The 14,988-nt window shown below is 37.4% G+C and overlaps 1 protein-coding gene across 1 annotated transcript in view; it reads right to left on the reverse strand.

The window, feature by feature from the left end:
* HCN1 (hyperpolarization activated cyclic nucleotide gated potassium channel 1) overlaps window positions 1–14,988 on the reverse strand; it is a 199,778-nt gene that overhangs the window by 15,067 nt on the left and 169,723 nt on the right. Inside the window, exon 6 of the mRNA XM_017811364.1 lies at window positions 4,978–5,218. Coding sequence (XP_017666853.1) covers window positions 4,978–5,218 — 241 coding nt within the window. The remainder of the gene's footprint in view (window positions 1–4,977; window positions 5,219–14,988) is intronic.

Consider the following 14,988-nt stretch of genomic DNA (forward strand, 5'->3'; position numbering starts at 1 on the left):
AGAGAGGAATATCTGGAGGTTTGAAGACTGAGATGCTGCTGAACATTTAAATTCTCTTGCCTGATCATTGTTTTTAGCTAAAAAAACAGGCTTCCCTACAAATCTAGTCTGATAGGAAACTAGATAAACCTGACAATTGGTTGGTAATTCTTCTCAAAAAGAACATGCCTTAATAACCACCAGTGGAATAGACTAATCAGACTACACCTCTGCTGTACGTTTTCTGTTGATTTTTGAAAGACATGCAGTGATGACTTTAGAGAGAGCCCTCCATAGACCTGGGTTTGATCACCATCTGCCTCTTTCCTCATCTATGCTCGCTGATTTCTCCTTTTGAGAGTTAAGTACAAGACTTTAACCACAGAGATCTTGTGGTTTGTTCATTGGTATTCCTGTGGGAAGAGCATTCTGTCCCTTTACCTTCATGCATGTTCATAAATCTAATCTTGAACTTTGTGTGCAGGAGCATTACTTAGCCCAGCATTGTGTAGGATGCTAATTCTCATCCTAAAAAGATTTTTTTCAGACTGCTGATTGAAGGACATTATCATCCTACCTATCTACTCCAAGCACTAGTAAGAATTTCAAAGTAATTTCTGGTACTACCCTTTTTCCTAGGCCATATTCCCCCTACCCTCCCCCCAGCTCTCCCTTTGATGGAATACATAAAATTCCATCAATGGAAGGAATTTGTGAGAAATGCTGACCAGCCTACATTCCATCAGATCTGCAGTCAACAATTCAAAAAGTAATATTCCCTCAATTATTAGATGATAAATGTATTCAGAAAAAAAGTTTGATTTGAGGTTGACTATGTTCTTTCAAACTTTTCAGTAATGACCACAGAAGAAATGTTTTAAAGAGAGTGCTATAAACTATGTCTTGAACAGGCATGGACCAGTGGAAGGATTGTTTCATAAAGATTCTGGTCAATCCATTTTCATTTGTCTTTTACCAGCATTTGTAGAAAACAGTAACCTTTTACTGCCTTACCTTAGAATCCCTGTCCTGACATGATATGTTTAAATTAGTTTTTATAAAAAGGACAGGAATTAGACAGGGAAGGATACATGAAACTAATTTTCACTATATTGCACAGTTATATAGTCATTTCTACATCAGTGAAATTATGTAAGCCACAGTTACCACTGGAGAATTCCAGGATTTTAATACTTTATAGCTTTTATTGGATTTATTTTTAATTGAGGCATATCTCATTTTTCTGAAACGTCTATGGATTTTTTTATATCTTCCTTCATTTTTTTCCCTGTCTTCGAAAATGGCTCCCAGCTCCCTGTTATTAGGAATGGGATTGCTTCCACTTTCAGCTTAGCATAGATGCATCTTTTCTCTTTACAAATACAAGAGAAACTTCTACCACTGACAGAGTTTTCATATTAAGGTTAAAAAGGTTCCCCTCAATGGAAATTATCACAGAATGACAGAATCAGAGAATGGCTTGCGTTGAAAGGGACCTTTAAGATCATCTAGTTCTGCTCCTCTTGTCATAGTCAGGGACACCTTTCACTAGAGCCCCATCCAACCTGACCTTTAACACTTCCAGAGATGTGGCATCCACAACCTTTCTGGGCAACCTGTCCCAGTGCCTCACCACTCTCATAGTGAAGTTCTCTCTAACATCTGGTCTAAACCTACTGTCTTTCAGTTTGAAGCCATTCCCCCTTGTTCTGTCACTACATGCCTCTGTGAAAAGTACCTCTCCATCTTTCTTGTAGGCTCCCTTCAGGTACTGGAAGACCTCAATTACATCACCCATAATCCTTTTCCAGGCTGAACAAACTCTCAGCCTTTCTCATAGGAGAGGTTCTCCAGCCCTCTAATCATCTTGGTGGCCTCCTCTGGACTTGCTCCAAAAGGTCAGTGTCCTTCCTGTGCTGGAGACCCCAGAGCTGGATGCAGAGCTCCAGGTGGGGTATCACCAGAGCAGAGCAGAACAGAGGGGCAGAATCACCTCCTCGACTTGCTGGCCACACTGCTTTGGATGCAGCCTAGGATACAGTTGGCTTTCTCAGCTGTAAGCACACATTGCCAGTTCATGTCCAGACTCTCATCCACCAGCAACCCCAAGTACTTCTCTCCAGGGCTGCTCTTGATCTGTTCATCCCCCAGCCTGTGTTAATACTGGAGTTTGCCCTGACCCAGGTGCAGCATGGTCTTGTTAAACCTCATGAGATTTCAGGTCCCTCTAGATGGCATCCTGTCCTTCAGGTGTGTCAAGGGCACCACTCAGCATTGTATCATCTGAAAATTTGCTGAGGGTACACTCGATCCCTTCATCTATGTCATTAATGAAGATATGAAACAATACTAGTCCTAGTACGGACCCCTGAGGGACACCACTTGTCACTGATGTCTCTCAGGACTCTGAGCCACTGGCCACTACCTTCTGGATGCGACTGTCCAACCAATTCCATATCCAAGTAATTATGACCTTCTCCTTCTAGCTGCCTCTGTAGGGACGTCTAGTAACATGAATGAAGAAGGTCAGTAGAGAATGAATGGATGGTCTGGACTATATTAACACATAGGCCAAAACCATAGGGAAGAGTGTGAGGAGTGATATAGATGTCAACAGAGAGAGGACTCTGTGGGTAGGAGTCAGGTTGTGAGTGGTGCCAAGAGCTAAGACATGGAGGAGCTGACAGTGCAGAGGAACACCGTGGGCATGAGATTGATGGGAAGGGGAAGAAAACGCAAGGGACAAGCATGTGTCTGAACAACTTTCAGGAGCTGGAAAAGTGTGGGAAGGTGCTTAAACCTATCCCTTTTGAACAAGCAGGAAAACCTGACTGCACATGTGTTTGCAGCTTAATTGAGTTGCAAGCTTGAGGTGAACATTTGAATTCAACACTTCAATTCAGCCTTTCTGGAATGGAGAATAAGAATCAGTAGGCAAGTCAAAAATGTAAGCAATTATATTTTGAGGATGTTGTGATGGCTAAGTTGTTCCATTTTTTTGTTATCTTGCCATGGTCCTGAGTATCTACCATTTAGAATACTGAAAATGCAGTCTTTCTTAAGTACACAGCAGTGGACACTGAGAGCTCCCCCCTTTTTTCTTCTCTGTCTCAGTCCATATTTTGTGTTTCTCTTTAATATCTTGATAGTTCAGAATCATTAATGGTATAATCCCAGTAGTAAGTAGTAGGGAGGAAATTGGCAGGTTTCAATCCAACTGAACCGTCTCCTCTCAGTACCAGGTGATTGGATTAGAAATTACTCTTCTTGTGACAAAAGAAATTACTGAACAGATTGTGTATTCTTCACTAGACACTTCTCCAGGCTACAGCAGTAGCTATTACCTTCCGTTTGCACCAGCAGCCTTTGGGCTTTGGATGCATTTGCACCCATTTTTGCAACACCTGTCTCATGACAGCTGCAATTTAGATGAGCAAAAGTGCTTTGGTATGCAGCGTAGTAAGTTCTTGTGGTGTTTGAATAACGCAAGTAGCTTATTTTTTTTTGCCTGCATTCCTGTAAGAAGGGTAGTGGATGAACAGGATGAGCTAAATAGTTGTTTGCACTGCAACAACAGGCTGACAGTTATGTAAAATACTTTCATGTGCAATCTCCTCTGATCCTCTCTGGTTCAGAGGAGTATTATGGCCAAATTCAGCACGCAGGCTCTTGCAAACTCATTTTCATAAACTAGGGCACTGTTAAGCATAGAGGAGACCAAGACCAAGGTTGCTCTGTTTCTTCATCCCCAGCATTTACCTTTTCTTTCTGCTTTATCTCCTGTCTTCAGAATCTACACTTTAATCCTGTGGGATAAGCACAAGACCTCTTTTACCGAAGTGCTTCTACAAATACTGGTGATACAAATCACCTTGCAGAGGCTACTGCGGAGTGACAAGGTCTGCTGGCCAGATCAGTAGGAGTTGCTTTAGGGTATTATTCTAAAATGGGATTAGTTAAATAACTCTATAACACAATTCAAACGCTGAGCCCAATTCACTTTTCTAAGCTTCCCCCTTTCTGTATACCAGCTAAATGGCACTGATTAGGCTTTCAATTGAACATTTTCTGAAAGGCTTTCAGCTCATTTCTGAGATGATTCATGGAATTCAACAGAAAATTGATAAAATGACCAACTTCATGGGCAGCAGTGGTAACACAAATGTTCAATCAGCTTCTGAAAACTAGCTTTGCTGCTGCTTATGGAAGCAGATGCCTATACTATCACACAAAGACAATCTGCAGTCACAAGGAACAACTTTTTTTATATCGGTCAATTATTAGGTATAAAAAAAGAAATTGCTTTAATCCAAATATAAATTTTCAAATCCCTTCATCCAAAAAAAAAGCTATTTTCATTAGGATTACCAGATTAATTTAATTAGGATTAAAACCCATGCCTTGTTTTTATTAATATACATCTGTTAGAGACCTACCTAGTCAGATAAGGAGTCCAATTTCTCATAATATATACCAGAAGAATAAATGTTGCTTTGTGCTAAAATTCAGTGAAAAAGCACTAATAACAACTTGAAATATTTGTGAATTACAAAAATATCCCATGTAAAATTGCTCTTTTATCCATTGCCTAATTTTGCAAATCTTAACATGATTTTTATCTTTGAATTTATGATTTAAAAAAGCACTCTTTTTCAAAGATTAATCCTGTCAATTTTACCTTTAAAAAGCTATAAAATTACCATGTTAATGATTATATTTTTATTTAAATATTGTCTGTTAAATAACAGTGCTCTTAATTCAAAATAACTTCAAAATTCTGGAAGGTCATCCTGCATCTTTAATATCTGTCCTCACAACAGTAAGCAGACTCTGAATGACTTATTCGGAAATATTTTGCATACCTTTTAATGCAGTCTGAATTGTCTAGGCAAAAGATGCTTAGTAGACTTATTCTTAAGTCTCTTTTTGTCTGTTATCTGAACATGTTTTATTCTAGTGCATTCAATTCAGTGTTATCATTCATTTTTTTCTACTCACCTCCAAAGTAAGAGCCATCTGTCAGCTTCAGCTCCTTGTTGGATTTGGTGATGACACCAGCAACACCATGTTGAATGAAATACATCTTTTTACCCACAGCCCCTTCTCGGATAATATAATCTCCAGGCTGAAACACCTCAAATCGCAGTTTGCTTAGCATGGCAGTCACAAAATTTGGGTCTGCATTAGCAAAAAGAGGCATTGTAGCAACCAGTTTCCGACAGTTGAAGTTGACAATCTCCTAAATAGGAAGGAAACATCATGATAATGACAGTCAGTAAATATGTACAATATGATGGACATTCAAAAAAAGACTTTCTGCTTTCTTCACAAAGAATTTCTTTATCCTCATATTGGACATTTCTGTGTCTCTTTCTGTGCCTATTTTATAAAATATTTCATCTGTTTCTAGTGAAGTGATTGAAACATCAGTGCAGTCTGACTTGCATTTCTGAGGATAAAGACTGTCTTCTTCTGGTGACTTTTCACATGTTATTTATTATTCCTATTGGAATTTAAGGGGAAAATATGACAGAAAGATAAAAATTAAATAGGTATTACTCTGCCTGACACAAGATTAGTTGTTGCAATAACTATATTAAAGTTATGGATTTATGTAAGCCCTGTGTTTTCAAATTATACACCAGTAATATCTTTCTGTTCTGAACTTATCCAGTGGCAATATAAATGTACATTACAGTTAGCTAGTTGAAATCAACAGGAAAATTTCCTTCCCAGTTTTTAATTCATTTTATAAACACAGAGGCATACATTTCTGTTCTTCAAAGAAATGGTTATATAGTAGACCCCTATATGCAGAAAGCACTACTGTTTTCCTAAGGCCTAAAGGGTTTCTCCTACCAAGAGCATTTATATTTACATTTACAGGGCCAACTATGAGCACATCTACATGAAAATATTAGTACCAAAAGGCTATAAGTGTCCTTGCTTTAAATAAAAATAATAAAAAAATATAAATAAAAATAAATAAATTAAAAAAAAAAAGAACAATTTCTGAAATATTTTCAAGTTCATTCTTGGAAACCTTATATTGTATTAGGAAATTAACATGATCAGTTGCCATTACAAATTTAACAGTGTGTTGAAGAGCTGAGACTAATCACTATTACACATAGAGAGGGGCTTAGGCAGATAACATCTACTGAGGTAGCAAACCCAGCATGACAGGAAGAGCAAGTATAATCATCTGTATATAAATGCACATAAAGCAAATGAAAGAAAAATAAAACCAGCAGTCACCTAACTGCTCTGTAAAACTAAACATGATTTTACTGTCAGTGGAGTACCCCTAGCATTTCTTACACTAAACCAAGTCGTTGAGATTGATGTAAATGAGGCATCCCACCTACAAGTGCTCTCATTCCCTTGACTGAGACCCATTGCACTCCTGCTGGAAGTGGCTTTTTCAATCTCCTATGCGTTTGCTGTCTCATATATCTCATGAGATATATCTCATATATCCCATGCAGACAGCTCTCTGAGCATGAAGCTTGGCTATACTTATCCAGAGATCTTTTCTTCTCCCAGCCCCACAATGTTATATCCTACTTGCAGACATGGTGGGGAAGGTAATTCCACAGCATAAACAACAGAATCATAGTTGGTTCTTCAAATCAGTTCCCTTGCAACTGGGAAAAATTGGAAATCCCCCTTTGAAGGGAAGCCATTAGTTAATGAGGCAAATGGATGAAGAGTGAAAAGAGTGAAGAAACAACCACCTTTCCCTGAGCTATCACTTCCTTTAAATCCAAATCCAAATAAATCCAGTGGAACTTAAAAAAATAAATTGGAAAAAAGGTCTCACCAGAAGCCCAAGAACTAGTCTTCCTTGTAAAAACACATGTTAAATTTGATGCAAGATATCTGCTCTTTGCCTAAATTCAAAAACTATCTCAAGCAACAGCACTACAAGGTGTGAACTACTAGATAGGTGGCATTCAAATCAGTGAATACTGCTGTGTCATTAAGTCAATAGGGGTAATCCCAGGCTACCCCTCTAAGTATACTCTGTATGAGGGAATAAATATCATACTGAGATTCCAACTGGCTGTCTTTTCTAAAGGACGAGGAAAAGCTTGTTTTCCTTCCTGTTTAAACACTACTTTTCTTAGTAAAGCTTCAGGCATCACCTCTTTTCCAAAGGAAAGTCATTCTCTTCTCCCACTGCTAGCAGCACGGTGGCATCACAGGAGGAGCCCCAGACTAAATCCTCAGCTCCCTGTGAGACTTCCTTACTGCAGTCTTGGCTGATGCTGGCAATAACTATTACTTGTCTTGCCTAGCTCAGGGACTTTTCAGCAGGCTTGCTGCTTGTTTTCTGTTTCTGAAAGTGAATAGCTTGTCTTGCATGCCCAGGAGGCAGAGAAAGGAAATTACTAAAGAAAGCAAAAATTGACTGGAAATTATATAGAAGCTGGTGGGGAAGCATGACAAAAGGCTGGGAGAGTAGAAAGTTCAACTCCAGTCAAATTACAAAGAAAGAGTAAAATAGACCTAGGTGGAGTAGTACTAAGAAAGAGAGAATGGGAAGAAAACAAAAAGAAGGAACACAGAGACCTAGGAAAAATGAAAAAAATAAAAGAAGGCAGGAAGCTTGACTTTAAAAACAGATTGAGAAATGGAAATTGCTTGAAAAAGTGAGAGAACAGAAGAACAAAATCTGGAAAATAAGTGTCTAGAGTGAAAGCTGAGAAGTAGGGCAGATGAAGTAAACAAGAGAGAAATTGGAAAAAAAAGAAGTTATCAGTAACGTCTTTAACAGTACCATAAGAGTGAGCATGATATAGAGAGAGGGGAGAATTCAGACCTGCATGACTCACTCCTCTGTACAGAGCCAGTCCAGCCCAGCCAGAGAGGAATTCACCTCATCTTGGGAATCCCAAAAAAACACACCCTGGACACAGAATTTTCATTCTTCGAATCTCATGTCCTCTTATTGCTCAATCTTCTGCCTACCTTTCTTTCTCATTATGAAATCTATATCTGGATATATCCACGTATACACACACATTATCCTGCTCAGCCTGAGTTGCCTAATGAAGGTACCAACATAGCTACAAAACCACCCTGCTGTGGTAATTTCAGCAGTTATATCCTAATAATGCATTCATTTTGTTGATTAGTTTTCTGTGAAAGTTTGTGCTAAAGTGCAAACCTTCCTTATTTAAAATGTTAGAAGGTGGAAAATTACTGAGGTAGAAAGAAATGTGTCATTTTTAGAGTGTTTTGTTTTTCTTTAAAGTGTTCTTTTATTTAAATATGAGATCATTCAGAGCCAGTAAAATACATTTCCCTGAGTCTTAATCACAGGCAGTACTGCAATTTCAGATTCTTGTGTATTACTTTAAATGCCATCTTGGGGAGAAAGAAACAGTAAAGATTATGAAAGTGTTTTATGTAACTCAGAAAGTACCAGGAGAAAAAGTTCTGTGTTTTAAAAGAGAAGTAACAAAAGAACAAACTGACAAATTAAGAGGTGACACTTTGTGCAGAGAAAAATTTTTCACTCATATATTTTTTTTAATTCTTTGGAGATAGATTGGAACCAGACTATGCTGCCCAATATGATATCTTAATTTAATGAAATAATAATGATTTTGTCTCACCTCTACTTGAGGAAAAGACCAAATGAAGCCTGAGGAAAGGATGAGGGAAGAAAATACCAAATGAAGCCCAAGGAAAGGACTAAGAGTGCATTATATAGCTGAAGTGGTTAAAGGGCAAAAATGATTCAGACCTACATGGAACAAGTGTTGAACTAGTCCAAGTGTTGCTCTCCGTTACACAAGATTTAAGTCAGAGGTGCAGTGGTCTGCTTTATAGAAGAGACTGGTTAGGTAATTACACTGACTCCTGCTCCTTTGTAGTGTATTGGTTTTATTACTCATCTTGATCTTCCTGGATATTTTTTAACCTGATGTTAAAGCATCAGATATTATCACTTTGTTCAATATTTCTTGATGACTGCTCTGAAGCATCTCAAGGTGTTAGAGAAGTAGTCACAAGGCTGTCCTAGCTGTGATTGGGGTTCTCTGATGGCATCTGTAAATTTTTTAGGACTTTTTCTCCAGAAGATTTTTAGCTGGAGGTAGTGCTTTTATTTAGACTGACCAGAAAATGCTGTTGCTATAAAAAAAGGCAAGAAAGATCTGTATGCCTGAAAAGTTTTTTACTTTTTCTCAATAATCCAACTGAGCTAATAAAAGGTACTGTCATCTAAAAATTATGCCCTTACGTGTAGGCCAACAAAGTCCATTTTTTCCCTGAGTGTTCTTTCCTTACACTATGCTTTCGAAGGATGAGAAACTAAATCAGTCTTAATTTCCTGATGATTGAAAGGAAGAAATCACTTTACTGAGAAAGCTGTTTTCTTCCTATAAGAACTAACTCACAGATAAAAGATTACTGAACCATCGTTAAGAGAGACCTATAGGAAAAAGCATTACATTTAGGGATTTGGGGCTGTGTGAACAGATTAGATATATTTAAACCCAGTTTTGAGGAGTCATATTCTGTATGTGTTCATGATTTCCTGTAATTTTTTAATTCATTGGTCAATTATAGTCAAGTTTGGCAGAAAGGAGGTATCTCACTGGTACTAAGATCTCAAAGGTTTTATTACAGCAGGCAATCAGAAGGACTAGGATTAGTACCCCAGTGGGGGAATGACTACATCATTATCTAACAAGTTGTTAAATGCCAGAAAATCTACATGTGGCAACAGGATGCAATATTCTTCATTTCTGGTGCACCTGAGATTGTTCAAATTGCTTGGACACATTCTGTTTAATCATCTATACAGAGTTTATGACATAAAAACAAATTTTTCTGAGAGGCCTTTCATGTAAATAATAATGACTATGTACATTTTTTCTGAGTGGGATTGACATGATTTTCCATTTTTCAACGACATAATCAATTTCAATATAGAGATTCTGCTTAAATTTTACTAACAAACATGGAAACTCTTGGACACTATTATTTACATCTAGAGCTGTGTCTAGAAACAGTATTCTTTTTTCTTCATGACTTGATATTTTGTCATTCTGTTAACATAGCTGGATATTTTATGTGTGCATTTTAGAAAACCTCCCTGTCTAGCCCCTTTGGTTATAGATTTTAAAGCCCAAGAATGCTCTGCTCTGATGTGGCCTGCATATCTGACCTACAGACAAAGCACAAAACCTGAAAAAAAACTCTGAGGCAAAGACAGTTCACGGGATCTCAATTGCCTTGAAATCCAGTGGTCAGCCTGTCTATTTACATTTTCAAAACCCTTCAGTCCCCAAGACCTCCAGTATACCTGCAGACAGGTTATCCAAATGCAGAAAATTTGCCAGACAGCTGTGAGAGAATCTTAGGCAGCCAAAATGAAGAATGAATAAATAGGCTTTCCAGCCAAACAGTGAATTGAATGAGATTCCTTGCTTGGATTCTACCAGGACTGACAGGTTTTTTTTATCTCTCTATCTCTGTTCAATTCAGAGTAAGACAAGTCAACCCTAAAGAGAGCGTATGGTAGCTAGTATTGCTGTCTCCTGAGAGAAAGCAATCTTTTTTATGCATTTGCAATCAGAAGAGATACAGATTTGAGCAATTATATTTTCTTGGCTTTGTTTATTAAATGTTGGCCTTCTGCATACTTTTCTGTCATTTATTTCTTGATTAGAATTTTTGATTCAACTCCTTATATGTATTTTTTATGCTTCAGTATTATTATTGCATTAAATTCAAATGCAGACAGAATAATCCTTTTGAGATGGTATGGTTCAACCAAATCTCCAATAAAGTCAGTCTGATGAAGGATATCCATCTTTTTCCCAGCTTGTTAATTGATTTAATGGAGCTTAAGAAAGAGCAGTTCTATGCATCTCAAGCTTGTCTTTAGATCGTCCAATATATTTAGAAGATTAAAAAAGAGTAAAAGAATGAATAAAGACACTATCTATGCACCCTTTCATTCACACAACTGTCTATCCATTCTTTAACTATTTTAAAAAGGAATTTAGCTTTCATCTTATTCAATGTTCTGACATGTTCTATGCTGTTTAACTTTAGTTTCCAGCTGTGAAAAAGATGAGCAGCAATACAGGCAATGTTTCAAGGCAGTCTGTAACAGAGAGATGGCCAGTCTAATTTCAAAATGCTGAGAAGTCCTGATAATTCAGATAAGTATTTAAAGTTTGGGCCAACTGACCAATCTCTACCTCCTGAAGGTTTTACTTCTGAACTGTTCTGCTGAATAAATTTCCTGAATGCTCTTAGTAAAAAACACCCAACGTTCATTACAGGAAGTGGCATTGAATTAGTGCTGTATCATAACAGCCGTTGCTGTAGAGAATGTTCCATTTTATTAACTGAATAAAGAAGCTGCAATTTGCAAAAGTATTTAACAATCACTGTTTCAGTTTTCTGCACTTGAGTAACCAAATAACTTCATTCTTATTTGTGTGTGTACATTAGAGTGTTATACTCGCTAATAGTGTATAGTATTCGGTTAATAATATCTTGAGCAGGGGGCAATTAAAACTGAAACCTTATTTTAGTCGGTATTTTAAAAATTGAAGTTTCCCCGTTGTACCAATGAGACTACAGATGTAAACATATGTATTTTCAAACTGTGGCAGAAAGTGAATCCTAAGAGACATGAAGTTAAAAAAATCCTATTGGTATCCATATCCTATTGGTATCCATATCAGAATTTTTGTCAGTACATGGATAAGTGGAATGAGTTAGACATCATATTTGCTGTACAATGAATGATGCACACTTCATGTTTTTCTAAAACAGCAATTAAGAAATAGGATAAAGTTTTGCTAACAATCACAAAACTTTGTCTAGCCTGCTTGCTCACAGGTTAATATCTACTGTAGCACTGCTTTTCCACTGTCTTTGGAGTTTCCAGTGACCACTTCTAGCTGGTTCTGGAAACCATTTTCATTATTGTGCATTTGTACTGAAACTCAAGTGGTAAAACCTGCCAACACCAATGAATCTGTGGCTGATCTTGTATGTAATCTGTGTGGTAGCTACATCCTTCCCAAAAAACAGCTCAATTGCTACTTATAAGTTTGCTGAATGAAGAGTACCTCTTATATTTACCAAGGTGAGTGAGATTTCACCTGATTGCCAGCAAAAAAGGGATTTTGTTTTAGAATAGTACTGGAAAGACTGCTGCTGTTCTCAGGACAGTGCTTGATTCACCTGATACCAAGAAAGAATAATTATGCATGAGAGTAAGAAAAAGAGGAGGAGACAGTGCAGTTTCACAAAGGCAGTCCAAGTCACATTTGTGTGAATTATCAGGTAAAATATATTCACTGGTGTGCTTTGTTGTGTAAAATTTGTCTATCAGAATTCAGAACAGTATGAAAAGCCTGAACAGTTTCTCTTGCTGAGGAAAGGGAAAGCCATGAAGAGATTAACTTGTGGATGAAAGTAGGGAGAAAAGAAACCCCTATGTTTGAAGCTATCATGGGACTGACTGGGGCTAAAACAAAGTACTGAAACAAAGAACTAGTTGGCAGGAAAATATAAACATATCTTGAAAGAAATTGAAAGCTATGGCTTGGATCTAAATTTTTGCGTTGACTTATTTCTGATTTTCACTTTTTTGATCAAGATCAGAAGCCGAAGCTGGGAATTCTTCCATGGAGAGTTTATTGTGTGCTCTGCAACAGGCAAAGAATTCCTTCTGCTGTTCCATCTTTCCCTCTTTGTCTCCTGCTCCTCTCTTTAATCCCCTGAGTACTGCAACCCAAATGGCCAAAATAACTGAGACAAGAAGAAGGAAGTTCTCAAGAGAATGTGCTTTATCTACACACAATGTGTGTCGTTCAGCTGACACAGTAGCAACAACAACCAAGAAAACAGTCATTGAAAAGCCAGTGGTAATTTGTTCACTGAGTTATTTTACAGCTCTCAAAGAGCTCTGGATGAGAAATACTGTTATCTTGTTAATTGGTAGGTTAACACTTACTCTCCTTATTATGAATTAAAAGTCCATTGGTTCAAAGGCTCTCTCTATAAATTTATTAAGTGGCTTAAATTAAGTCTTAGTGATTATATTGGATAAATCCCAGTTAGCTGAGCTTGAAATGTCCACATTTAAATTATATTTAGTGTTTTTAAGTGCAATTCAGTTTGCATCTAGTTTGATTTATAATTATTCAGTGAAGGCCTACTCTATGTTATATGGGAGAAACATCAAATTCCTAACTTTACCTAACACAAAATTTAAACATTCTTACACTATGTATATGCCACATCTTAAAGTGGTGAAAAAGAGCTTTTGTAAAAACAATGTCATTTATTTAGATTTCTTAGACAAATGTGTGACAGGATCCTAAATGCCAGTGTGTGTACATGCTAGAATATTTATAATGGCAGCTATAGATGAACACATCTATATATAACAGAAGGCTATAAAAAGAAAGATAAGGAGGATTCAGAATCCCTTTCTAATTCTGAATCAGCCTTCGTCACTGCTTTGCAATGGGAACTAGGACAAGCCAATTGTATGACCACTTGAATTTGCTTTCTACAGGAAACTACTGACAAGGGTGCTGGGGTGGGATCATGTGCAAAGGCTCAGTGATGTTATGTTGTGAGTGTCAACTTGCATCACAGGTGTAAGGAGCTCATGACCCACATTCTGGCCACTGCACCAGAGCCCAAGCATGCAGAAGTAGAAAAATACTGAAAGTGCTGATTTTAGAACCCTGTTTTACAGTGAATCATGGGGATGATGCTCAGTTGTAAGGGTGAGACTTGGAGAGCTAGCTCCAGAAAAGATATCATCAGTTCATAAAAATGGAGATGAAGTTTCCAGGAATAACTTAGTAGAGTGTCAGCCAGAGAGCCCTCAAGACAGAATTTGCTTGAGAGTACCACTTTGGCTAATATAGGTAGCCGCAGGGGAAAGAAATGAATAAATGGCAAAGGAGGTTGTAAAAGAGTGGAAGAAATTCTGAGGAGTGCAAATGGTGACAGCAAAAACAGCCTCAGTAGCAGATCATGTGGAGGAAAGAGAAGGCAAACTGGCAGGAGTAGACTAGTCAATGTGAATTAGTCGTAACAGCTAGAATAAAAGCGATGCATGAGACCTTAAGTATCCAGTAGGCAGACACACTAAATAATGGCATGATACCAGAGTAACGAAAAAAAAAGTCATATTACAACTAGAAGCCAAATCCTGGTCAAGATTTGACAGATCAAGGATGCACAGGACATCCTCAGCATTTCTACGTCCTGAAAAGCTTTGTTCTATGGAGCATGGAGAGGAAGCAGCTATATAAATAATAAATGAGAAATCAAGGGAGATACCTATAGCCTATACAGTTGCTCTGTTTGCTCTCTGAATGCAATCACTGAGGCCTTAAATAGTTGTGCTTGTGCTTTCCCTCCAGGAGTAGACATGCACTAAAAGCAAGGGGGCCTGATAACAGCAGAGCATTCCGGAACTGCCATTAGCATCCATGCATAAGACAGGATGCAGGTGCATAGGAAGTTCCAGGTTCTTTACAACACTTAAATAATCTTTTTCAGTTCAATTTCAGTTCATCTGCTTGCCCAGAGTTTTAAATTTATTTTACTATTAATAATGTTTAAGTATAATTACATTACTCACAGTGAATTAAACATATAAGAAATATGTTCCTATAATTTATTCAGAAAGATTTCCAAATAATCTTAAGACTATGTTTTCATCTCTACCTTTATGAATAAATTTATCGTACATATTGAATTCATATCACAGGGGAGCCCTTATACCCCTTGCAACTAATTTTAAGATAATATATTATAAATATAGACTGGGTGGCATAGGAAGTATGTGTTGAGACATACAGCAACAGCAGTAACAGAAAAACCATCCTGAAGTACCTCATGCAATATATGTGCTTACTATGATGTGAAGATATCAACAAAGTATTATATAATATTCTTCTCAAATATACATCTTGCACACGTGTTTGTGTGTATGTGCCAGCA

Source organism: Lepidothrix coronata, unplaced genomic scaffold (assembly GCF_001604755.1).
Source record: "Lepidothrix coronata isolate B3197 unplaced genomic scaffold, Lepidothrix_coronata-1.0 Scaffold31, whole genome shotgun sequence".
Classification (NCBI taxonomy): Eukaryota; Metazoa; Chordata; class Aves; order Passeriformes; family Pipridae; genus Lepidothrix; species Lepidothrix coronata.